Here is a 26,250-nt window from a genome sequence, read left to right as displayed (position 1 = left end):
ACAACACTGATGATATATTTAATAGTTTTCAAGGTTCACATTGGCAACAAGTTAAAGCATTCATTTTTAGTGTTTTTCTTCACTTCAAAAATACATGACTTTGAATTAGATAAGATAACATAGAACTTTAAAATCAAAGAAGGAAATTCTATAGTGTCGGATATTGCTCAAGAAAAAATGACAATAACAAAATTACGAGTAGTGTATGGAGAGTACAAGCTTACAGCAGTGCTTAATAGAGTATCAATAAATACAGTACATTTTTTAAAAAAAAAGCTAAAATAATTCAAGATTGGAAATGTAAAATGTAATACTGGCAATGATAACAAAATAATAAAGTAATATTGTGCATGATAATGAAATGCTGTATATGAAATGAAATATTGCACACAAAATTGTCTATTCGACATAAAATAAATTTAAAATGCATCAGTAGTAAAATGTAAAGTCTGTCAGATTAGTATAGGACTTTATGTTCTATCCCTGACCAAGTCTGATCTATTTTTTAGAGATAGGAGAACAGTCCAAGCTTCCACAGCAGTTATAGTCCTGTTGGCATGCATTTCCTAAATCTTCAAACTCTGCTGAATGGACTCTTCCCAAATACACTCACTCCTGATGCTGGTGGTGGAGATGCTGCCAAACGGATCCCTTCAAGATCTGCCGTACAAATTCAAATGGTGACTGTGAAGACATTTGATTCACATTGTTTTCACATTCATAAAGCCAGTCAGTGACACCCCTGTGCTCTGCATCTTTTCCTCCACTCGTCTATTTAGGGTTTTCCTTTATTTTTTTTCCACCTATCTGTGTATTTGTTTGGATTGTAATGATGCTGTAATTAAATGGCAACAACGGCAATCACGGCTACTATATGAAAATTTAGCTGTAACAAAAGTCAGATTTGTGTTTGCACATTTTGACAGAGAACAGGACAGAATGCAGGAGCAGAGATTAAACATCAGAACAAAGTTTTGCAGCTTTGAATGAGATGAAATGATTAAAGGGTAAATTCAAATTAAATTAATCTGTGATTCTTATAACTGTAGAAGGCAGGTGTGTGGTGTCATAATGTACCGACAAGCTGCCTTGGCATTGACTTATGTGTAATATTTGGGTTCTATATGCAACCAACCCTGCATCTCTAACACAAACACATAAAAGAAATACAGCTATGCCAAATGGTTACCACACATGTCACATAAATGTAGTGTCTCTGTATGGTTTTAGCTACAGCTGCAGATCTTTGATGCATGTCACTCTCTCTCTCTCTCTCTTTGGATCTTTGTTTCCTCTCTCACTTGACTGTCCAAAATGGATAAAAATGAAAGAAAACTTATCTGTGACGAATAGTGAAAGAGTTACACACGTGTAATAATAACAGAAATACGGTAAGTTCGTGCTGTGGCATTTTATCAGGGGGCCTTTACATGTACAAGTAACATGCACACAATGCTTACCATAAAACCAAAATTTCTCACAAAATGTTTAGAGTTAATATTAAATTTGAGGGATCAACACTCAAATATTTTTAGGTTAATCATTAAATTGCTGTTGAATAAAACTAAAATACAGTGTTGTCAATATTGTTCTAGTGTATCAGTATGATCTCAGTGTTCATAAATGATTATGACATCAGCTAACACATTTTGAGTCCATGATGAATCCTGCGTTGTTTTCCCAGAATACACATAGAAGTAAAGATCCTTTCATTTATGTATTCAGAATTCCACACTGTGTGGAATGTGTATCACTTGTTTTTATTTTCTTGACTTGATGATAAAAACCATAAAATGCAAAATCTCTTTGTCACTAAATGATCATAAAGCAGGATGAAAAGTAAATTCTCAACCTCTCCTGTTTCACGACATGGCAGCACATAATTTCATAGAACAGGAATAGCATGAAGACATAGGAAACAGTTTACATTCCCTTTGAAGTCATCTACTTGTAGAGTGTTGACAACACAAGACAGACTTTATATCATCTCAGGCTTTGTGCTTTTGCCCTTTTAATTTTCACCCCTGTAAGCTTTTCTCCATAAATGAATCAGATACATAAAACAAACAAAATCAGCTGGAGTCGCACAGATTTTTATGTGGCCCCATATAGATATACACCAGATGTTTGATATGCTGTATTCACACTCTCTCTTCATTTTCTTGTGTGAACTGATCAGTGGAAAATCAAATAGGCAGAAATGAGAGATTCACTGTGTTTGTCAAAGTTTTACAGGATCAATAATACACAGGTTACATGCACTTGATAGATGCTAAATTTCTTTACATGCAGCCTGTACTGCACTTAAGAGATCAGTCTATGTGTATGTACACTGCTCCCCCTAGTGGCATTAGGCCATACATGCAATCACCCAACAAGACCCTCAATGTTCAACCAAAAACGGTATATATTTTTGTTACATAGTTTTTTGTTTCTATCTGTACATGCATTACTGTTGCAAATCTGAACGTTTTTAAACAGAGAAGATGATTTTTTTTAGTCTAATTAGGTTGATGGCTGCTGTCAACTCAAGGCTTTGAATCATGTATCTGCATCTACTATATGTATTAGTATTTGACATTTATCTCAGAAAACTGATATTTATTTTACAAAAAAAATCCAACTTCTAGTATGATATCTGCCTTTTAATTTCCTTAACATCTACACTTGCTAGTAGTTCTAACATTGTGGAGGTGTTCTGATTTATCAGTCCCAGCTGTATATGTGTCTACAAGTTGGTTCATGTCTATATTTGTAGTTTTTCCATGACATGGCTGCCATTTTTAAGCTCCTTTGATGTTTTATATAAAGAAACTGACAATGAAGATACCAAACATGAATGTTTCAGGACCACGGCTGTTCCCATGTTCTCTGCAATGACCTGCTGCCAAAGATCCACCCATCCGGTTCTCTGTCTTTCACATAGACATACATCCATAACAACACTAAGACACACATGGCAGGACATATGACTGTCAGCAATAACAGATGTCCTGACAGTCTGGAAGTCTGGAGGCATGATTATGGTTGTTGTCCTGCAGGGCTTTGACACATGATGTATCAGCATACATTACACACATGATGCACTAATGCTGTTCTATCTGCTCCCCACATTTGCAGACATAGTCACATTCATCTCCCTTTCACTTTCTGTGAGATTTCTTTGATGGTTCTGTTTGATTCCCCTGTCCTAGGCCTTTTGGTTGCACAACGGTGTGTTGTGTTGTGTGTTTGTGAATGAATGAAATTTCAACCTTTAGATTTTCTCAGGATCATTGTGGGAAACATATGGCATGACTTGCACTTGACAGCTTGACACAAACTCATGAAGCTCACACTTCATTTTACACCTAGTGTCTCTCCTCCAGGGCTGCACAGTGGCCTAGTGGTTAGCACTTTCGCCTTGCAGCAAGAAGATCCTGGTTCAAATCCCAGCCTGGGCCTGGGATCTTTCTGCATGGAGTTTGCATGTTCTCCCTGTGCATGCGTGGGTTTTCTCCGGGTACTCCAGCTTCCTCCCACAGTCCAAAAATATGCTGAGGTTAATTGATTATTCTAAATTGCCTGTAGGTGTAAATGTGTGGGTGATTGTCTGTCTGTATATGTAGCCCTGCGACAGAATGGCGACCTGTCCAGGGTGTCCCCTGCCTTTGCCCGAGTCAGCTGAGATAGGCTCCAGCACCCTCCGTGACCCTAGTGAGGATAAAGCGGTGTATAGAGAATGGATAGATGGATGGATCTCTCCTCCATATCACAGCTAAGGCTGTTGTTCAAGGGAAAGTAAGGCGATGAGTGTGATAATAAGTGGACATATTGCAGAGAAACAGTGGAATATTTCACTCATGATTTCACAAGTGGTGACTGAGAGTAGAACAAAAGATCCACAGACACACCTACAATTTGCAGTTCTACAGTGTTATTTAACAAGCACTTATATGCAAAGCGATGCACGTGTGAGAGTAGATGCACTTAATCACATTTTAAAAAGGTTACATGTATACATTTTAATCCTCACTTTGGCGAGTTTGTTTTTTTCGCGAAGAAAGCCATGTGTGCAATGGTAACACCATTTTCTAAAAAAATGTTTATTAAGTACGGTGTATATGAAAACAATAATGAACAATAATGAAATGCTCAAAGGATCCTCAAATTTTGATCAGAAAAAGGAGATTATTTGTGTGTTTATGTATTCATAACACATCAATAGTGATCTAATGCAATGATTATTTCCACAAGTATTGTAACATCTTAAGATAATATATTTCTCTATGTGATTATCTGGACTTCCTTTCCAAACCTGATCCAGTGTGAACAGTCCTTACAGTTGCAGTTCAGTTGATGACCACTAGGACGCGCTAGGACACCACAGAACAGAGATGACGCCAAGCAGGAAGCAGCAGAATGGAAACCTGAGTTCAGCTTTGATTTGACACCACAAAGCCTGTCAGTGCGGACTAAAGAATAGCTTGAGGTAAAATACAGCAAAGCATTTTTACACTAACTAAATATCATCATATTAACACTTGTTGAAATACACTTTCTGTTTAAGTGAACAAACATTTACAGGTTCAAGACGTCCACCAATAAAACACTATGTATACAACAGTAGTGAGTACATTCGTGTGCAGATCACTTAAAAGACAAATGCTCCAAAACTGTACCACCTTACAGTAAGTGCAATACTTCTGAGGTGAACAAGATATTTCCTGTTTTTTTTTTTAAATACTTCATCTGTCCACTTTCATTTCTGATGACTGACTCAATCCTCCTCACTGTGGAGCATACCAAATTTATTGAAAAATGTTCTGACATTTTTCATGTACTATTTTTTCAGCTGCTCTTTGCTAGAGGAATTGACTTTCTCTGTACTTTAAACAATCCAAAGGTGTTCTATTGTATTTGGGTAAGACAGCATAAATTCATGGTGCCATCTATACGTGTCACTTCCACAACACTTATGCAGCTCTATATGATCTCACTCCCACCTCTGTGCTTCACTGTCAGAACTATCCATTAACTGTAGTGATCTTGGCCAAGTTTACGCTGAACATACTGGACATCATTTAAGCTGTACAAATTTTTCTGGGTCTCATCTGAAGAATGCGCTCCCAGTATTCATAGAGAGATTTTTTTTTCATGTTATTAAGCAAAGTTAGTTTCGCAGTTTTGTGCCAAAGATGTCTCAGTCCACACAGTTTGATGGTATACAATACCCTTCAGATAGTCTGAGCTGTCATAAAAGCTCTGATTTGCACTAAGAAATCCTGTCTAAAGTCTAAAAGGGATTGTGTTTGTTTTTCAGAGCTATATTGTGAAAATAGTGCACTGTCTGTGCAAGACCGGTAATTTTGAGTTGCTTTCCTGAATCATTTTCCATCTTTTAGATACCTCACAATTAGATTTTTCATTTCCTCTGGCATGTTTTTTTTTTCTGTGGAGCCATGATGCAGACATGGAGATAAGACAGCACAGGTCCAAAACCAAGGACGTTTTCATATTCATGCCTATCATTATGTGCTTAATTAATTAGGCTGATTGGAAATCAGAGTTGTACTCAGTTTGGTTTCAGAGATCATCGGTTTTTTAACTTATGTGACAGTGATTACAGGTGTGATGTTTACCAATTTTACCTCAGAGCAAATTCCTTATTGTTCAACTTAGATGTAATTTAATTACTGTAAGGTAATACCATTTACAATCATTTGACATAAGAGAGACATTGCACTGAGGTCTACTCACTTCTGTTGTATGCTGTAAGTGAACACCCTGAATAAAGTATGTGCTTTTTAATCCATCTGTGCTTCCACTTTGGTAGACTTGCTACTGGCAACACGAGTTTTAGTTTGTTAATTCTTAGGAAAACAAATAGAGGAATAGTTGGATGTGTAAAGAGAAGGAAAAGAGACAAAAACTACATGTTGCATCCAAAACATAACACTAGCACTGCAGCTAAGATTCACGTTCACACTAACATGTCAACCAAACTCCCTTACACCTTCATGTAATAAATACAAGCAGCAGCTGGTGATCATCATTTAATGGTGAACAGGCTGTTCTGTCTTCTTGGATACAGAGTCCTGTATGTGTGAATGAATTGTAGTGTGTGTGTGTGTGTGTGTGTGTGTGTGTGTGTGTGTGTGTGTGTGTGTGTGTGTGTGTGTGTGTGTGGGCGGGTAATTATAGGGGTTGTGGGGACCTAATGTCCTCACAACCACAGGAAAACCAAAAGAAATGTCATTTGTGGGGACCTCATTTGGGTCCCCATGAGGGGAAACAATGTGTTCTTGGCCATGATGTTGTTACTGAAAAAAGTAAAAATGCAAAATCGTTTCTTTAGGGTTAGACATTGTTTTGGTCTGGGTTAAGGTTAGGGTTAGGGTAAGGGTTAGGGGTTAGATATGAATGGGAGTCAATGGTAGATCCCCACAAGGATAGGAATACACAGTGTGTGTGTTTGTGTGTGTGTGTGTGTGTGTGTGTGTGTGTGTGTGTGTGTGTGTGTGTGTGTGTGTGTGTGTGTGTGTGTGAGTGTGTGTGTGAGAGAGAGAGGGGGGGGGGGGGGGGGGCGGCCAGGACAGCAGCAGAGCAGAAAAGGCCTTGAATGTTCTTGGGACTGAATGGGATCAGGACAGAGGAGGAAGAGATTTTAGCAGAGAAGCAGGGGAAGAGGAGGAGGGTTATAGCTTCAGAGGAGAAAGACAGGAGAGATGGGGCTTAGAAGTTAGCAGAGTTTGGTATTCATGACTTTGGGGCTCACTCAGCTGGAGTTAAGGTCCCAGTGAGACCTCAGACTGTTTAATTCACTTCTATATAAATGGCAGTATTCATTGCATGTATTTCTGAGTTGAAGATGTACATTTTTAGTGTGTGTTCTGCATGTTAAACCTTGCTGCACATAGAAGATCTTGGCTGCAATGAAATTATTCATAAATATAATTGGATTTAATCATGACATAAACAATATTGCACGGTGAAAGCTGAGGAGGAGAATAGTGAAAGAGAAAATATTCTCTGATGCCTAATGTAGTGATAAGTGAGTGTTGCATTGTAATGCAATCAATAGTCTGTGTGAATAATACATCATCCTGCCCATCACATTATGCATCGCTGTTGTCAAACTTGTGATTCATTCTTGTCCGTTTGTCAGCTTACAGAAACTCAAGTAGAGGCAATGTATTGATTTCATTTTCCAGCTAATTTTGATCAAGCTGTTTATTATTCTGATGTGGGGTCAGCAGGGATGTCCTCCACATGGATTACATGTTTATCATGCAAACAAAAGTGTGATTAAGTTATGTTCTCTGAGTGTATGTTTGCATTTGCGTAGCAGTGTGTACAGTACGTATGTTTGTGCTCATTTGTTGCTGCTCGTAGCCTCCAGTGAGATGCAGCAACCATCAAAGAGCCAATTTAGAAAGCTGCTTTGCTTTATACACATCACTCTGTAACATCTTCACACACAGCTGTGGAAATACACAAGTTTGATTATATATTAGGCTGATTCTTCCATATCAACAACACATATGATTGATGTTCCCACCAGACTTAAAATGATTCATGTAACTCCTAAAGCAAAACGTTAGGATATGCATGTCTGTGTGATACTGTAGCTCATCAAATGCCTAAAAAGTTAGTTAATTCTACTTTACTCTCTTGAATTTGTTTAACCTAGAAATGCTGCTGAGCCTAAATCAAGGATCTCTGTTCCGATCAACCTTCAAATCAACCTTTTGGTGGTAAAAAGTGGGACATGTGTGAATGTTTGACAGGCTCCATTGTCTCCCATCTGGCGTAATGAAGTTACCATCACCAAAAGAGGTTGAGTCAGATGTTTTCCATATCTGAACCTGGTTCTACAGGAGGTTTTTTCCTCTTAGAAACAAGATTGTCCTTCACGCTGTCACCAAAAAACTGGGATTCTCTCTACAGTGTAATGTTGTGGATTGGTGCTATAGAAATAAAACGGAATTGAATGGAACTTACATGAGTCCGTGAATCCTGTAGCCTTGAAAGCTGCTCCTCTACTACTAGTGATTGGACATTTATTGTAGCATCAAATGGAAATGTTAAAATATATTTACTATAAAGAAACCTAACTTCATACTTATCACTTAACCTCAGGATAAGGTTTGAATTTATTAATTTAATCTTTAAAATTTTGTGTTTCTTGGAAGTTGTGTGGTGAGAAGTCAGCATAGTTCTGCAGAGCAGAGATGATATGTTCACATAGCTTGTTTTGTCTAGTCAGCATTCCAAAAATTATTAGTTTTTGATATAAAGTGATAAGAATGCAGTCAGAAAAGCAGCAAATTCTTATGATTGGGTTGCTGGAAATGTGAGAATCTTTGCTATTTACTTTATTCAAAATTGTTGACAATGTATAAAAATGGGTGAATATTTGCATGTGTGAGTATTCCAGTGGAACACGGTGACTGTTTACATGTGAATCCATTGAAGCAAAAAAACTGGCAAAGAGCTCTGAATCCATGAAAGCTGCTCTTCTGCTTCTTGTGATTGAACCTTCAATTTAGCATCAAGTCGGGATTGGTTAACCACTAGATTTGGTATCATTTATAGATTAAGCAGCAAATTTTCATGCTTAAGTTGCTGGAAATATATTTTATCTGTTTATAGCTATATCGTTAATCAAAGTAATTTAGAATTAATTGGCAGTTGATCAATCAAATAATTAACTTTTAGCAGCGAAGCAAAATGTTGTAATAATTGCTTGATGGCAGTTATGGGAGAATTTGTTAAAATATTCGTGTGGTCTTTTAGTTTATTTGGTTTCAGCATTCAAACCTCCAGACTACTGAAAGCTACAATAAGTGGCTGCAGACAGCATAGTGTTGGTGCTTTGAAATAATGCATTGCTGTGAGAAAAAAACCCAAAAAAATAGCACACCTAAGGGAAAACAATGACTGCATGTGTGTGTATTTGGAGGATAACACCATCTGTCAAATACCAGACCAAACAGTAACAGCTAGACTGGGAATATACTGGGATTCTGCACCTGTGTCGCTGCCTTCCTTTACATCTCTCTTTACCGCCATTACTTTTCCACCTGAGGCTTTACTTGCACTGATTTGGGGTGACAAACCAGTGCAGGCATCACTGTAAATGCATCCTGTCTGATTATGTAGTTTTGTGTTGTATGCAGTGATCGTGACCTCCTTTCAAATGACTGGAATATTAAAGAGTAAACAGAACCTGCAGAGCCCGGATGGAGACGCCAGCAGGCAGCTGCTCCACTCTGTTTTATCATTAGATTTCTTTCTGTTTTTTGAAATATAAATAAACAGAAAACCTGACAGAAGTCGCTCAAACTGAAAGAAAACACACATGCTCATGCACATAAAGGAGGCTTTGAACTTTTCTGTAGGTAGAGCCTTCTCTCACAACATTAGAGAGGAACTCTGGCTTTTTATAATTTTAACTCTGTGAACCCATATGGATAATTCACACACGCCGGCTTTGATATGTATTGTCTGCCTTTAGTCTCTGCTTGCTCTGCTGCCTCCTTATGAGTGTATGTATGTTTTAATGTGCATTTCTCTCTCTCTCTTTTTCTGTGTGTGTGTGCAGCACATCTTAAAAAGTAAATTGTAGAACACGTAGCAACTGTCTTTATTGAACACCAGCATTTTAGAAGGTAGGGATTTAACATATATATAGTTGAAAGCCTACAAGAAAAGTAATTTAAATATTTATATATATCTTTACAAATGTTCATGAGTGGGTCAGAGAGCTCGTGTCAGCTAAACTTGCGATCTGGGGAGTGTACAAAGATAGACATGCACAGGGAAGAGTAACGACGGCAACCGCAAAGTCACCTTTTACAAAATGGCTGAGTTGGACCCTTCTCTCTCGCTTTCATTCTCTTTATCTATCACACACACACACACACACACACACACACGCACACGCACATGCGCGCGCGCACACACACACACACACACACCACAGTGTAGCCTACCCCAGGCAGTGGCTGATATCAGTCGCACCTCCAGGAACAGCCTCTTTTTCTCTGTCATCCACATGATAAACACACAAGTTGGCACTGATTGTACGGCGTAAAAATAAAAATATGTATGCTTGATGTGGCTCAAGTGCTCTGAAGACTACAGGGGTGTGTGTGTGTGTTGTTCTATGTCAGGGTTGTCTTCAATTTTTGGACAGCTGAAAATTGAAGCAAAACTGGCACTTTTGTGCTTGAAATTTATCTCAATAATTTATTGCAAAACAAGTTTGAGGGAAACAAATCTGTTTCCGCTTTGTTTTTTGCAGAGTATGCACACCTGAATTATCTGGATTGACATCAAATTGCCCCCAACACCTAATTTGTGTGTATAATTTGTGTCATTGTGTTGGCAGTTACCTTTCCTGTCCTGGAAAACTGTGTTATTTGCTTCATGTTTTCTGAATTAATAAATAAACAAAGAAAGTCTTGGATGAGTTACAGCTGTCTCCGTGGCGAGGCTCCTCCTCGTCAGGACACATTCACTCACACTGGAGGACTTATTTTCACTCACAAATGAAGATGTCTTGTTTGGGACACTTCGGTTAGTGTTACATTTCAACATAAGATAAATAAATAACAATAAATATGAACTGTCCCAAAGAAGATAAAGTTATGTGTGGGAATAAACAAATCCTCACACACACACACACACACACACACACACACACACACACACACACACACACACACACACACACACACACACACACACTCCTAAATGCAGCGCTCCAAGGCACGGGGACCAGGTGGGTGGGGGCTACTCAGTCTTTTCTGTTTTTCCGTCTTTGCTCTGGGGCTCAGCTGTTTTCCGGAGCTGCGACTTTTCTGAGCTGTTGTTGATCTGTTGGTCGGTGGGCCCACTTGTTTTCCCGCTGGTGTTTTTGTCCAGGTAGTTGAGCATCTCGCTCAGGACTGTCTGGAAGGTGCTGAGAGCTGCACATACCGCCGGCGTGCCGAAGCCGTGAGTAATCAGACTGTCAGGGAGGAGATGGAAAGAATGATCAGAACAATGACAAAGCAAAGGACATGAAGGTTAAAGATATCAGTGAGGGTTTGTGACACTGATAGCTGAAGTCATGCTGATTTTCACACCTGCAGTGAAACCTTCCTCACGCATTATGGAGCTTCAAATAATGCTAAAAGAGTTTCTTTAGTCTGTCAGAAAAGCCTTTTAATGTCCTGTGATGGTCTGAACACTACTTCCACTCTGTTTGCACAACAGTTCACAGGCTAACACTGGAGACTACGTGTGATTTAGCAAATACTAGGCATGAATGTTATCTATTTACACAAATAATATACAGATTACAGCGTAATCAATGAATTGATCAAGCAAAAAAGCAAATATCATAATCAGTGACTGTTTAAGTAAGTATTGATGCAAATCCCAAATATTTCCCAGTTCTACCGTCTCACTTTAGCTGCTTTTTTTAGAGTTCAGAACTTGTGGTAATTTTTCACTACTTTTTAAAATTGTATTAACTAGAAAATTACAATACAAAACAATGCAAATAATCTTTGACATAGTCCATTACCCTATGTGACTACTACGACACTTACCGGAGCTGTATGAATCTACAAAATCCAGTATGGGTATTTGTAGTGATCAATAGTCATAGTATGTTTATTTGACATTCATAGAACCATTTCTCCCGTCAATCTGCAGTTATTTGGCCTTTCAATTAAGGAAACCCATCATGGCATTTTTCAAATCCTTTGAAAATGTTAAAGCACCATAAGTTTGCTAGATGACAACAGAAAGATAAATGTTTTAAAGAATCAGTTATAGTGTATGATACTGTTATATCTGCACTACAAGCTCTCCAGGCAGGTTCATCCCCAGCTAAATACCTGCTCATCTCCCAGCCTAGACCCTTAAGCTGCTAGAAAGATGCTGTTGTTCAATCTGCCACCGTTCTTATACAACTGAGCTCACATCTTGTTTCTCTGCCCAGCGGTCCACAGTACATTTTCCTTTAGAGGTCTGATAAAACTTTCTGCAAATGGTGACGCCACAGATGTGACATTTCTGCTAACAAGGCGCTGTTCCCTCCTCCTCTATCAATTGTGCCAAGAATCAAACTGCACAGCTGCATCTTTCCAAAATGCCAAATAGGTCAGTGACAAGACATAGAGCTCTTGCTCTGCAAGAAAATTGTCTTCGCTCAGTGGTTTTACGTGTGGAGATTGACTCACAATTGGCAACATGCTTCTGGATTATTTTTATCATTATTTTTGTAATTCATGTAACATGTGTGTTACCTGAAGTGTGTGAGATGTCTCTGGATGTCCAGATCGAGGATGGGGGTCGGTCTGGAGGAGCCCAAAGGAGAACGATCTTGGCTCAACAAGTCCTGGAATTCCTTACAGATTTGCCTGACAGACAGAAGGAGGGAGGGACTGAGGGTTTACCATCTGTCTCCAACACAACCATTGCAACAGAGTCTTTTTTCCCCCTAACACCCATCCTCATCAATTTGGATCAGCCCACACATATTTTCAAGTTATTTCTCTCAGAAAACAATTGAAGGACATGCAGGAACAAGACAAGTTCATGGTCATGTGTTGTTCAAAACCAGGTGAAACACATTCACAGCATGATGCCAACAATGCTGCAGATGTAGAGTCAAATTTGTTTTGTTTTGTTTTTTAACATTTGTCCAAGCTGTCTGTTAGGATTTTAGTCGGTGCTGAAATCATTGGTGGGCTAACTTTACTGGAAAAAAAATCAACCTACTGTATGAGGAAAAGAGTGGGAGCTGCTTCCCCTCAGCACATTCAGTACTCAGTGTGCAACTTGTGAGAATTTACAATAAATGCAGCTCCTACTGTTAGGTATACACATGCCCTGTAGCCAAAAATTTGTGAGCACAATATTTTAAAATTCAAATACAGCAGAAAGATGCTCGGTGCATGAAATTGTATGTGTTGTTCAGTGTAGGAGCTGACAACAATTTCTCCCTATTGAGCAGCGAGTTTACATTTTCACATTTCACCAAGCCTCCACCTCCACTGTTTCAAAGCTTTAATTTTCTTGTATTCAATAATGTTTGTGCAAGAACTTCTCTGTCAAATAACTTCCTCAACATAGATGGTAGTGGTGACAATCAGGTGGCCAAGACACAACAAACATTGAATCTGTATTACTGACTAAAAAATTGACTGCCACACACATTTATCATTTGGTGTGAGTAAAGTCTCACCACGGCCCCTATGAAAACTGACTGTCACTGGTCACTGCTATAAATGGCAAAATAATGTGTCACTTGCAAAATATTTAGGAAACTGAATTTAAAATTAAAATTGAAAAATTTTGGACCTTTTGCAACCCTTTCATTAATTGTCTTTTTCACTTAAATAGATAAACACTAAGTTAAATCGGGCCCTTCTGATCTGCTACATCCATTCATGGGCAAAAGGGGAAAACATTCACATAAGCAGAATTTGACAAAAAAGCCGACTGTATCCTGCCAAACAAAAGTTTCAGCTCTCACTATTGTATTTATGTGTCGGTGTGTATGGTTTGTCCATGTGTGTGTATGTATGTGTGTATTCATACTTTGTAGCCAGAACCATTTTCTTGCGTGCGCTGGTTTCTTTTGGCTCGCTGTGCTGCCTCGCCAAATGTTCCCCCACTGCCTTACTGGGAAACTCTGTCTCACAGGTGTAGCCAAAGTCCCTCGCCAGGTGGAGCGCCTCACCTGAACACAGACACAGGGAAAGGACTGATGAGGTGGTCTCTTACAAAATTAAATTTAAAAACTGGAATGTGAAATGAATACCTATCACAGGGTGAATTGAAAAGTAAAGCTACAATCCCAACCTTCCACCAGGGAGGTGAGCAGTGTGACGTTGGCAGCTTTCCTCCGTCCTGCAGGCAGGTTGAGGCCCAGACGGTCTAATTTCTCCCGAAGACACCGGCCTCCATTTTTAGACTTTGCTCTGGGGACAAGTAGAATGTAACTTTGGATCACATATCATCAAACAATCACATTTTACAAGACAGCAAAAGACTGAATAACTAGAGCACATATCATCATCATAATCAGCAGCAACATTGATCAACCTCAGAGCCAAAATGCAAATAAAACCATGTGGACTCTTTATTCTACAAAAAGCCATGTTTAATTGAGCCTTGCAAGTGAGGATGGAAGAATATAGATTTACTTTGATATGACAAAGCCATAGAGCTAAGCACTAAATCAAAGAGTAAAATAATTAAAACATGTCAACTCATTATATATTAGATAGGCTTTCTTTATACACAGATAGGTTCACTGTGCCTTTTCACGTCTCTTTCTATACCCAAAGTGAGACGTTCTATTTTGGAAAATAGACGAACAACGATCCCTGTGGTTTATTAATCTGTTATATGAAATATATAAAACATATGCACGTCTTTCCTAAAACTTTAAAGCTCTTTTTGGAACATGGAACAACTTTCTGCTTGTTCTTTTTTTGCAGCATGACAAAGGCGATTGTGGTTGAGACTTTTACAAATGATACAACATGAGCACAAAAATATAATGACAGCATATTACAGATCATCATCTCTTTGTTATTTATGTCATTTACTTCACTCTAAATAAGATCAACGCCTCTATTAGTTTATATTTTTGTATTTTGTTGATGCCTCATCTTGTAGGACCAGCCATATTCTCTGAGCTCGCTCTCTCCTCTTCCCCCCTTCCCTTTCTCTCCACCTCATCAATAATACAGCGCTGGCAACTCTTGCTTTCCTCTGGTTCCTCTGATCCTGGCATGCTTTGGCCTGGTCTCGCCTCCCTCTGGCTCCCTGGGCATGGCGGCACGTGCAGCCCCGGCCCTCATTCGCCTACAATAGTCTTTGTAGGCGATACAATATACCCTCTGTTTCATCTGAGGACTGCAAAGACCCAGGCAGCACTCTCCAATGCTCACTAGCCAGATTTACGCTTTAAAAAAGCTATGTTCAAATCCTCCTCATCCACTCCTTGGTTCTAAATTATATTACTGTTAGATGAAACAGAAAATAGCAGAAACATTCCAATAATCTAATGATATCTAGTAATGCAGCCTTGATATTGAGTCATTTTGTGCCACAATTAGTTGTGGATTGAAGATTGAATAAATTGCTACGTACCATCAGGTGTTCCTGCCACTGTTTCTACCCATTTACTATGACACTTGCACACGTCTTATATAACTTTCTGCTGTTATAGGGGCTTTGGAGATTTGGGTCTCTCCCCTCAGAGATGATCCTGAATGCCTTGCATGCTTTAAACTCATTAAGGTACTGGCCAGTAGTCGCAGTGGATTTGTGATTTACGAGAGGATATGTGAGAGGATGTTTTGGGCTTAGACTCATAATGAGTAAGTTGTAGTTGAAATATTAAAATATTTCTCTAAAGCTGTAAACAGCTGTGTCAGAAAGGCTCTCTGTAACAAGATGAAATGAGAGCATATGGACCCATAATGCTGCAGGAAGCGTCTGCACAAGGAAGAGAACTTTAAAAACAGGTTAATTTGTCTTTAAGCCAACATACACTACTGTTCAAAAGATTGGGGTCACCCAGACAATTTCATGTTTTCCGTGTAAACTCACACTTTTAGTCATGTGCTAACATAATTGCAGAAGGGTTTTTAAATCATCAATTAGCCTTTCAACATGATTAGCTAACACAATGTACCATGAGAACACAGGAGTGGCGATTGTTGGAAATGGGCCTCTGCTCCCCTGTGAAGATATTCCATTACAAATCAGCCATTTTAAGCTAGAATAGTCATTTACCACATTACCAATGTCTAGACTGTATTTCTGAATCATTTAATGTTATTGTCATTGAAAAAAAATGCTTTTCTTTCAAAAATAAGGACATTTCTAAGTGACCCTAAACTTTTGAACAGTAGTGTATATAAATACTTCCTTCTATCTCTGCAGGTGTATTCATAGGCACTAAAAAGGCTGTAGCGATCTTTAGTTTTTCCTTCATATCATCAGATTTGCGCCTTTTGTGTGCACTCTACTGACCTGCGCAGTATGCCCCCCAGTAGGGAGGCATTGAGGCACTCTGGCGGGGACAGTCGTCTTTTCACCTCAGCGATGGTCACTTTGTACTTTGAGGTGGAGCTGAGCAGTGACAGTCGGCCCGGTACTGAGCAGAACAGATCTGTAGGATTCACCACACACGTTCCCCCTGCACACAGACATAACAAAACCTGTTAGGTCCAACGTAGACAAGCTGCAGCATCACTAAAGGTTTGAGATTTTGAAGCCATAGTTGACCAAAAAATATATTTTCATTCAGCCATCATTTGATGCGTGGAGTTAGGATGTTGATTATGTCCTCATATGGAACAGCATCTGCTTTCTGAGCTGGTCACAAACTAGTTAATTCAGCTAGCAGAAGAAGTAATATTATTATGGAATAGCACATAACACAAGTGTTCTGAAGGGTTTTATGAAACTGTAAATGACATGTTCCCACTGGGGATCAACCCACTGTTGGTTAATTTTTATCATTTTTCTGATTTTCTTGATCATCACTTTTAAAAATCAGTTCCTTCTAAAATAATTGTGTTTAAAAATGTGCTATTTTGACTCTGATGCAGCTGTTTCCCTCTATCTCCAGCCACACCGTGGTCTCAAACAACATTCCATCTATATCACTGTTAACTGGTTACCAGTCAAGTAGTCTGTTTTAAACTCTAAAGAATAAATATGAAAAGTTTGCCTGTACTTAAACATATGTAAAATACAAGTTAAAAAAGGCTGATGAACTTTTCTGTTGGACTTTGTGTTATTCTCTGTTTGTACGCCACTATTTCAGTTTTCACAGTTAATATATATTAAGTCCAAGTATCAGTTATTGGTTCCCTTCATTTAAAAAAATCTGTATTGTTATCCGCACTTTGTTCCCACTTTGGTACATCGTAGAGCACTAAAATGAAGCTATTCTATCTATTTGCACATACAAATTTTACAGTATATTTTCACTGATATATGATTGCGCTCATAATTACACAATCTTCATTTTGATAGCAGCTAATTCTTCAATGTATCTTGTTTTTTCTGTGTAACATAAATAGCTAACAAACCGAAATAATGCACCAGCAAGCAGCAATGCAGCAGGCTTCTGCTATGGTGCTAGTTTTTGCTACCAGTACGCAGAACACAATAATGTGCACTATTTCAGATGAAATGTACAGTTTGAATGGTTTAGAATAAGCTGTGGGGACACATTTATCATGAGTTGTTGTTTGTGTGTTCATACATTATGCCCTTAACTGCAGCTTAATCAGCGATACTGGTGAAAAAATAAATCTAAAGGAAATGTACCACCAAAAATTGCAAAACTCCACTCCATTTAAACATGAATAAACTTCCATCACTGAACTAACTGCAATCACATTATATACAATACTGATTAAGTTCTGTAAAATGAATAATGGTAGCAGTTATTGATTGATATGTACTATGTGACAGACACCTCATTTGCAATTACCCTGCAAACAACGAAAGCCTGCTGTATTTGTTTTTATCACAAGAGCAACAACACCTTTTTCTGTACTTTTAATGTAGATGCTTTCAGGTCTATACTGAATGTATCCAATGAAAATCAATATAGACCTTGAAAAGGTTTCACTCCAAAAATACATGAACATTTTGGTCTGGAAATAAAAATGAATGCATGAAAGTATAAATGTAACCTCAACCCAAACTCTGCATCCGTCAGTAATATTGCTGGTGTTGGATTCATGGTGCTCACATATCAGTTAGAAACATTTACTTTTGTATAAAACACACAAATGCATTTTTTTTTCTTCCAGAGTAAAACTTCTAAGATTCCATGAATGCTACCTCTGGGAAAAGTGTGCAGACATTGAGACTATTTTGCACCTTTGTTCATAGAGGGTGGCTTTAGCTGTGCACACACACTTTGCATGAGGTCTCCTTGGTTCTTGTTTCAAAGAGTGCTACATATCGTTCATGACGTGATAGAAAGTATAAAAATAAACTACAATATGTGGCTGTGAGCAGAGCAGTCAGAAAACCTCTCCAATTTATTGGTGCAATAATGTAATAATGTTTGAGCCCAGATAGTTAGTAAAGATTCAATTCGAAAGTTAATGTAGAGGAAAACTGCTTCCCCATTCAAACTTTTCCACCTGTGTGAGGACATTAAAATATTTTATTAGACTTTATATTATCTCAACAATTGTCTTCAAGGCTAATATACATTAAAGAAGCAGTCTGTTTTGACCATGTGTCTCTACAATATAATAATTTTTTCTGAAGTTATTATTTTTCAAAAAAGAAAAACTAGAAGTTTTATTATCAAATGAAACAGGAGAATTCTTAAATGCCAAAAAGTGTGGGTAATTTCATAGGACAGTCACATCTTTGAGTTCACAGCTCATCTGTGTACACTCCTCATTCTATAGCCGTGAACACAATATGTTTAAATATTATTTAAACTTAAAATGAATCCACTCACCATTCAGTATGTTCTATCACCATGATCATGTGTTCCTTTCCCCACTTCACCACACTCCTTTTCACTAGCTAAATATTACATGTAGTTTTATTTCAACTATGTACATATATTTATATTCCAGTTTCAGCTCAATATTTGTCTGTATGTAAGAAGTGTTTGCTGTTATCCCAAGAGGGGAAAACAAAACCTTCATTTAATCACCTTCCACCGCCAAGTTGATTTCATTGTGTACTTGAGGCTCCTGAATGTGTGAATAAATGATTGTGGTTGTGATAGTGAAGGCTCTTTCACATTATTAATTGCATCTGAATCAGTGTGTTACTGGATCCTTCTGAAATATATATCGACTGCTCTGAGTAGGCCTATTATTATTAAACTTTCACTTGAACTAACGTCCCAAGCAGCTGAAACGCAAGGTTTCTGTCTGATGTACTGTAGGCTATATTCTATTATTCATCTGCCTCATTATCAAATCTAACAGCAGGGTGTGTCGCTTTGTTATTATGCCGTGCTGGATATGATGAAATGAAGGAAAAAGACGGTATTTAGGCCGAACTGAACGACAGAAGAGTGAGTGCACACACCAGTCTTTTTGGGGCATCACTTTGGCCACCAACTAAGGCCTACATATGACAAGCTGTAACCTACTTTTTTTCTTTCAGAATCTATTATTCACAATCAGCAGAAATGTGCTAGATTGGCATTATTTCGTGGCCGCAGGAAGCAGTCAGAGCTGTCATCCAGGTCCAGCAGCGTGGACAGCGGCTCTGCGCACACAGCAGCTCTAACACCGGGACGGAGAGGAAACAAAAGCCGGCTGTAGTCCGGCGGGCACCGCTTTGTTCCCTCCGGACGGACCGTGTTCCTCTCAGCCTGTCAGACGGACCGGAGCAGGTCAAGGGAATCGATTGATACTATTGGTTAAACCCCTGCGTGTGCGTGTGCGCGTGCGCGTGCGCGCGTCAAGTCCGGCTGTCTGTATGTGACACAAACCGGGCAAAGCTGTCTGTCAGACTCACGCACCCTGACAGGGACGCGCGTCTGTGAAAGCCGCGGGTTCACATCATATTAATTCCCCTAAAAATGTTTTGATTCAAAGTAGTTTGTATTTTATGTTGCCAAGGGCAATCGAAAAGAGCTATTGCCGGTAGTGCAGTCAGTGGAGCGCGCGGGCCCAGAGGCGATAACGGTATTTAAGCAACGGAGAGTAGCCTCGGGCTGCGGCGCGAGCGGCGGGCGGGATCACACGCGGAATCAAGCGCCTTTTACGAGTTTGCCACGAAAATTAAAGAAAAAGAGACAAGGGCCAAATGCCATTCTCCTCATATTTTAACAACAATGTTTATAGCTCCAAAAAGCCCGCCAATGTCTTGACAGAATAGAGAGATGTGCGTGCGCCGGGTGTAGTAGCGGGGGCGCGCGTCTGACAGATCTGCTTGATCAGTGCGGCTGCTGCTGGAGCTGAACTGGAAGAGGGAGAGCAGGGTGATTAAAAACACAGACGACTCCTCCTAAGTAGGATCCGCATTTCTTGAGTGATTTTCTTTTGAAAAAGGTTATGTGAATATTCATGCCGCCAAAGCCGCAGTCAGAAAGAACAACATTAATATGATCTCGGCTGAATCCGGGGCCCCGCTCGGCATTAGCATATCAAAGCGTGCGCCCGAGGCGAGAGAAGCTATCGATACGGGAGCGGGAGGTAAAGCAAAGATTATTGGTTGTGATGGTTGCAGCGGCTGAGCTCAGGGCCAAATACGGCGCACCATTAACCGAAAGTGATAGCGAAGGGATTCCCGCGTCAATCCGAGAGAAAAGCCCCAACACCTAGGCAGAGTTGATGAAAAATTAAACCCGAGACATAGCCTTCCTCTCTGTGTGGAAAATTACACACAGTCCCGCTAAAAACAGCAGCAAGCTTTGATGCAGAAAAGAGCAGATCCACAGCGCGCTTGAGCCGAAGGAAGCCGGAGGAAGCCTGCCGGCCTGCGGAGCCCTGCTGCAGGCTGAGCCCATCCATCCTCCCTTGAAGAGCCGCCCTGAGCCGCCTCAGCAGCCTCAGACAGCGGCTCTCATTCAAACACAGGGTCGTAATAAACAGCAAGTACATCATTACTCCATAAACACACTCAAATAGCAATGTTTAATGTCAGAATTTTCTCAAAAGCAGCTTATTACATGGTGAATAATCAGTAAAATTATTATATCCGTGTGTATTTAATCAAACAATTAAACTAAATTAAATCTATGCAGATTTTAATATATAATTAGCTACTTTAATGTTAGATTGGTTTGTTATATTAACCCCAACCTTTTTCTATTCAAAATAATATACTTCTGGTGTTATTATTATTATTATTATTATTATTATTATTATTATTATTATTATTATTGCTTTTTTACTCTATCATACTGCACTTAGTTTATTTCTTAAATTTTATTGTTTTGACAGAAAATGTAAGGCGATAATAATGAATTTATTATCTAAAATCAAACGTGATTATATCTCAAAATAACGTGTTCGATTGCACTTTGAAAATATAGATTTCACTCTTTTTTGTAAATATTCCTTTTGTTCTGTGAAGCACTTTGTGTTCCACTGCGTTTGTACGAAAAGTGAACCACAAATAAAGTGTGACTGCATCAAAAAGAAGGAGTGCATTGTCAGGTAGGCTTGTATATGACAGGCTGTGGATGTGTCAAATACACATTTAAGTGGTTTTATCGTGTCAGACCTGCACAGTCACTTCAGTGCCATATTAATTCATGCCATTTTAATTGTCTCCACACAACTCGCAGAGTTTAGTGTGACTGCTCTAGGAGTGAGTGACAGTGGGAGTGGGGAGCTCTGTCTGTGCGCTTGTACAGTGTGTTAGTGTTTAAATAGGCGAGAAAATCTTGCCGTTCCTGCTGTAACACGTTGACAGCAGACAAGAGAGGAGTGTTCCGCCTGTTTGTCTGTCTGCTCGCTGTCTTGTCGTGTCGAGCCGTGAGCGTTCACGGCCTCCGGTGCAACAACAGAGAAGAAACGGGGCCTTACCTCTCCGGATGACGCCCCCTTGGCCGTTAAGCACGAGCCCACACTGCGCTTCCACGGAGCCCTGTGGAGACACGCACTCATTAGGACGAGCAGTTTCTGTTTTTTAAACAATGCTGCAGCACAGTTTACCAGCTACCAGACGACACATACAGGAAAGGAATATGGTTTGTTTGGGTTTGTTCTGTTTGTGGGTGCAGTCATTCTTCACCAGCACACACTAAGGTGACACTATCAGAATAACGAAAACGTGGGGTGAATAAAATGAAAGGACTAATTGCGCGCAACACGAAGTTCCACTGTGTCCATGTAAACCTTAACGCATCATCATCAAGACGACAGATATAAGCATATTAATACTTTCCATCATGAATCATTTCTCTAGCGATCTCTTTGGAGAGCCCCTGCCCACATGTTTGACACCACAACATCCTGGAAGCTTTGTAAAGTTCAGCAGTAACAACGTTAGAAAAAAGACACCTGAAGTCCAAGCACCGGCCCTCCTGCACTGGATGCCCTCTGAGCAATTTTCTAGTGGTGGAAGCCTTTTTGTTAGAAAGTGTACATCACTTAGCAGGCTTTGAGTAAAATTGAGGGCACAGTAAAATAAATCATGCAGCTCACGGCTCACCCAGAAACGAGCTTAATTTGAGAGGCTTCAGGCTATAACTGAGGACAGCACAACTCATCCAGACTCACAAATGAGCACCAAGTGTCCGGAGTGTTGCAGCAGCAGCAGCAACCTGTTGGCGGATCACTGTGTCCTGCAACATACATGCAGGGCTGCATGTATGGAAGCCATTTTGGTGCAGATCACACTATCACCAATGTCATCAAGAAAGGAGAACACGCGCTTTTTATTCAGAAAACACTTAATCCCCCGTGTGAGCCTCGAGGCCTGGCCCAGGCAGCAGCGCCTGATTAAAATCAACTGGAAAAAGGAGCTTGTTGCGGCTCTTTCTTAACCAGCTCCTGCTCTGTTTCTTTTCTTCTATTGCGGAGCTAAAGTGATTATAAAATCAATATACAAAACGCAGAGGTCTTGCATGAATTAGCTTAGTGACGGGGAAAGGTGTGGCAGCTGCTTTTGTTCACCATGAAAATCTCTTTAACGGACTCAAAGATGCGACCGGGCTGCACGAGACCGGCGCGCATCTGTTCCGTTCATACATCCGCCGCGTGCAAGCTCAGGTTCACGAGCCTTTCTTTCTTCTCCTCAATAAAAGCTCCAACCTGCTCTATATGTCCCCCACACAATGCTAATATTTACTCTGACTGCTGCCTCAAACATTCAAATATACACCATGGGCAGATAAAGAAATCTACTAAAAAATAACAATCAACAACATCACCATCAATATCAAATAAAAAGAAAATTAAGCTAAATAAATTAAACCAAAAAAATTTAGCAAGGCGTTCTTAATTCTGCAATCAGTCATAATTACAACATCATACTGTTAAATAGAGTAAACTGTACATAACTGTCATCATCATGAAGTTGAACTCGTTGAATCACATCACAAATCAAAAAATATAAATAGTCAATGGATGCAGCAACTTTAAAGATAAAAATAACTCCTCTTATTTTTATTTTACGTCACCATCCCAGATTATATTCCCACACCCTTTAAATAAAGTCAATCTAATAGGCTACGATAAAAAATATAGTAAACAGAAAATATGTTTAGTTGTAATTTTTTAAAATGTAATGAAAAATATAACAATAAAAAAATATATGATTTACTATTAATGTTACCAGTGAGTGAGCACAATAAATTGTATATACTTGAATTTTGTTGTCGTTGCAGAAATATTACATTTTAAAAAAAAAAGTCAACTGTGACAGAAATGTAAAATAAAAATAACAAAAGTATTTTTTTATTTTACATCTTTACCCTTATGCTTCATTGACACACCCTTTAAATAAGGTGAAATACATAAATTAATAATAAAGCTATATTTACAAGTAAATTAAAAATATGCTTATTAAAAAATAACATTACATATTTTTAAAATGTAAAAACAGCATGACTTATTATTATTGGTGCATTTAGTAAAAACATTTGGCAGCAATAGTGACATCAGAAAATATAGATAAAAGCCACACTTTATCAAGATGAGTTAAACAGTTAACGTGACTGAAATTATGTGTCACTGTGTTAAATTGTGTTTAACTAGAGCCGCGTCTTAACCAGCTCAGATGTCGCTGCATAAGTAACAAAGTTGATTGACGTTAAGTCGGTAATTGGATAAACTACGGTGCTTTATGGTGCTCGAGCTGCCCATTGTGCCCTGAACCACGATCCGTTAATCCGCCCTTTACCGGAGAATAGAGCAACCAGCGGCTTTTCTTTGCTCCAGCAGACAGCCGGACACACACACTCAGTTAGTCACACACACGCACACTCAAGAACCGTGCGACTCTGTTTTCATCTCGACCATTTCTTTACACCGAAAAGAATTATGTAAAATATGGGTCACGTGTGTTTGTGGGAAAATAAAGGGCGGATTTGACAATAGGATTGTATAGACTGCCAGTCAATTAACCTTTAGAAAGAGGACTGGGCCGGCTGGAGCTGACATTTACTCAGTCTGGTGTACAGTCACGTTTGCTTTGGCAACCAAATTATCTCAAGATGATATCCAGTGTGATTTAACCCAAAGTAGGCCAGTGCATGGACAGAGCTAACCTACAGCCACATACAGCTCTAGAGACAACAGACCATGGAGCAGACAGACAGACAGACATCTGGCGCTGTGTTTCTGTTCAATATTTTTCTATTTGCTGCGTGGCTGCAACAATAGGGGGGAAACTTTCTCAATAGTAGGCCAGTGGGGCAGGAGACTGGGGCAGTGTGTCTGTGACAGCTAACAGTTCTGCTCCGGCCTATTGTGCTGCTAGCACCACCTGTACCCGCAGCGGTAATAAACGGAGGGAGGCTGGGGGAGGCCTGGGGAGTAGGATGGGGGAGAGAAGGAAGCCGCCGGTACCTGCAGGTCGTCCGCCGCGGCCGGAGGGAGGCCGAGGCCGGCGGCGGGCAGCAGCCTCTGGTCCGGATGGTGCATACCGACGCCGTAGGCCTGCGAGCTGTGTGACGTCATCAGCGACAGGTCATGGCGCCGGTAAGCGTCGAGGCAGCCCAGCTCGCGCCGCTGCTGCTCGTCCAGGCACGAGGACTTGAGGGCCGAGCGCGCGTTGTGCAGGTTGATGAAGTCAGCGGGCTCCCCGTGGTGGATCTGCTGGTAATACTGACCCGAGTGCAGCGAGTTCAGCCCGTAGGCCTCCGGGGCCACGGCCGGGTGAGAATGTTGGAACTCGTAGTGGAAGGACTGGTGGTGCAGGGGAGTGTACTGGTGGTTGGCCGAGAAATAGGGCGAGGCGAACTCCGTCCCCGCTGGAGCCGGGTAGGTGAGCGGGGAGGAGGAGGAGTAGGCGACCGAGGAGTTGGCCACGGACTCCAGACAGCCGAGCTGCATGAGCCGGTAGCTGTTTGATCCGTCGTGACGTATCTACAAGATAATAAAGAGACGGGGAAATATATGAGCCGTGTCATTTAGTATCAGCCGGTGTCTCCTCTCTCTGCCTCCCAAACACACTCAAAAACACAACTCACACACTCAAAGCGTTTTTCCACTTAAAACCACCTGAAGGAGATGTCATTTCCACACGCCCGGGAGGGGAACGAAACGAGGCAACAGGAGCCATCGGTATTTTTTTTCCTCCCTTTGGCATGCCTGTCACTCTGCTCGCAGCGTTTTTAAAAGCGTGCTGTTATATATTATTATTATTACCGAGCTGCTGGCAAATTTACTGTCCCAGCTCTCTCGCTCACACTGGATGGGAGGTAAGCAGAGTGAGACACAGCGGAGAGTGTTCCGCCCTAAAATGTTCTAATCACACTGTTTCCGAGCCTGATTTGCTTCCACACACTAATAAAAAGCCCCGGTTTTACCGGCAGCTCCACTCAGAAGCATTTCTCCTTTCATGCATATTATTTTTTATCCATGCGATACGTTCTATCCCAGCTCCTCAGAGCAGACCTCGAAATGCTTTTAAAGCAAACTCTATTAATTCTGCTGTTCCTGCTATAGTTGGATAAATTCATTGTTGTTAAGTAAATAAATGAGCCTACCTCTGCGTCGTGGACAAGTCCGGGGAAGGTCGCTGACATTGTGCTTTCTCCAAAGTAACCCGTTTTTTTCCTCTCCTCTCTGGCCCGATCGAATAATAATAAAAATGCCTTAAAATCCCCAAAAAGCAAGAGAAATGGAAAAGTCCCCCCTCGCGCGCTCTCGGTAACGGTAGAAAGCTGGCGGAACGCGAGCGTCTCCCCTCTGCACGGACGGGGCTGGCGCACGGATTTTGTACTTGCAGGGTATTTCTCGGCTGATGTCGTAGGTCCCTTGGTAATATAGAAGTTTTGAAAATTAAGCATCAGCACTGAGGAATGGGAGGACAATAGACGGAGCGGAGCATCCCAGGAGACACGGAATAAATATTGTATCTTCGCTTTAATAAGGAACCAAGTGCTTCTTTCAACATTTTCGACGCTTTTTGTGGACATTTTCCTTTTTGACTCGTTTGTATTTTCACAAGGTCTCCTGCTCGCTTTCGTCGTCTTATTATTTTTATTCACATCGGCTGAAGTCGTTTTTACAAAAAATGTGCGGATTTTCGACAGAAATGTAAGTTTGCTTTGAAATATTTGAAACGTAA

General features: G+C 40.1%; 1 protein-coding gene across 1 annotated transcript; it reads right to left on the bottom strand.

Moving 5' to 3' along the window:
• Positions 1-9,604: 9,604 nt before the first annotated feature.
• tfap2d (transcription factor AP-2 delta (activating enhancer binding protein 2 delta)) lies at positions 9,605-26,046 on the bottom strand. Its single transcript, XM_022201359.2, has 8 exons — positions 25,667-26,046; positions 24,525-25,043; positions 21,537-21,597; positions 16,033-16,198; positions 13,846-13,964; positions 13,582-13,723; positions 12,285-12,398; positions 9,605-10,996 (listed from the first exon to the last, which is right to left on the bottom strand). Exons 1-8 carry the CDS (start codon positions 25,967-25,969, stop codon positions 10,780-10,782), a joined length of 1,641 nt encoding a protein of 546 aa, XP_022057051.2. The 5' UTR covers positions 25,970-26,046; the 3' UTR covers positions 9,605-10,779.
• Positions 26,047-26,250: the final 204 nt, after the last annotated feature.

This window comes from Acanthochromis polyacanthus, chromosome 16 (assembly GCF_021347895.1).
Source record: "Acanthochromis polyacanthus isolate Apoly-LR-REF ecotype Palm Island chromosome 16, KAUST_Apoly_ChrSc, whole genome shotgun sequence".
Lineage (NCBI taxonomy): Eukaryota > Metazoa > Chordata > Actinopteri > Pomacentridae > Acanthochromis > Acanthochromis polyacanthus.
The sequence above is the reverse complement of the archived record's forward strand: the minus strand, read 5'-3'. Positions and strand labels throughout refer to the sequence as shown.

Bases quoted from the DNA above. Each gene is read 5' to 3' on its own strand.
- tfap2d (XM_022201359.2), bottom strand. From the start codon at position 25,969: ATGCTTAATTTTCAAAACTTCTATATTACCAAGGGACCTACGACATCA. The intron at 25,044-25,666 runs GTAGGCTCATTT...ATTATCTTGTAG, and splicing joins GACTTGTCCACGACGCAGAG to ATACGTCACGACGGATCAAA. The intron at 10,997-12,284 runs GTAACACACATG...CCTCCCTGACAG, and splicing joins AGACATCTCACACACTTCAG to TCTGATTACTCACGGCTTCG.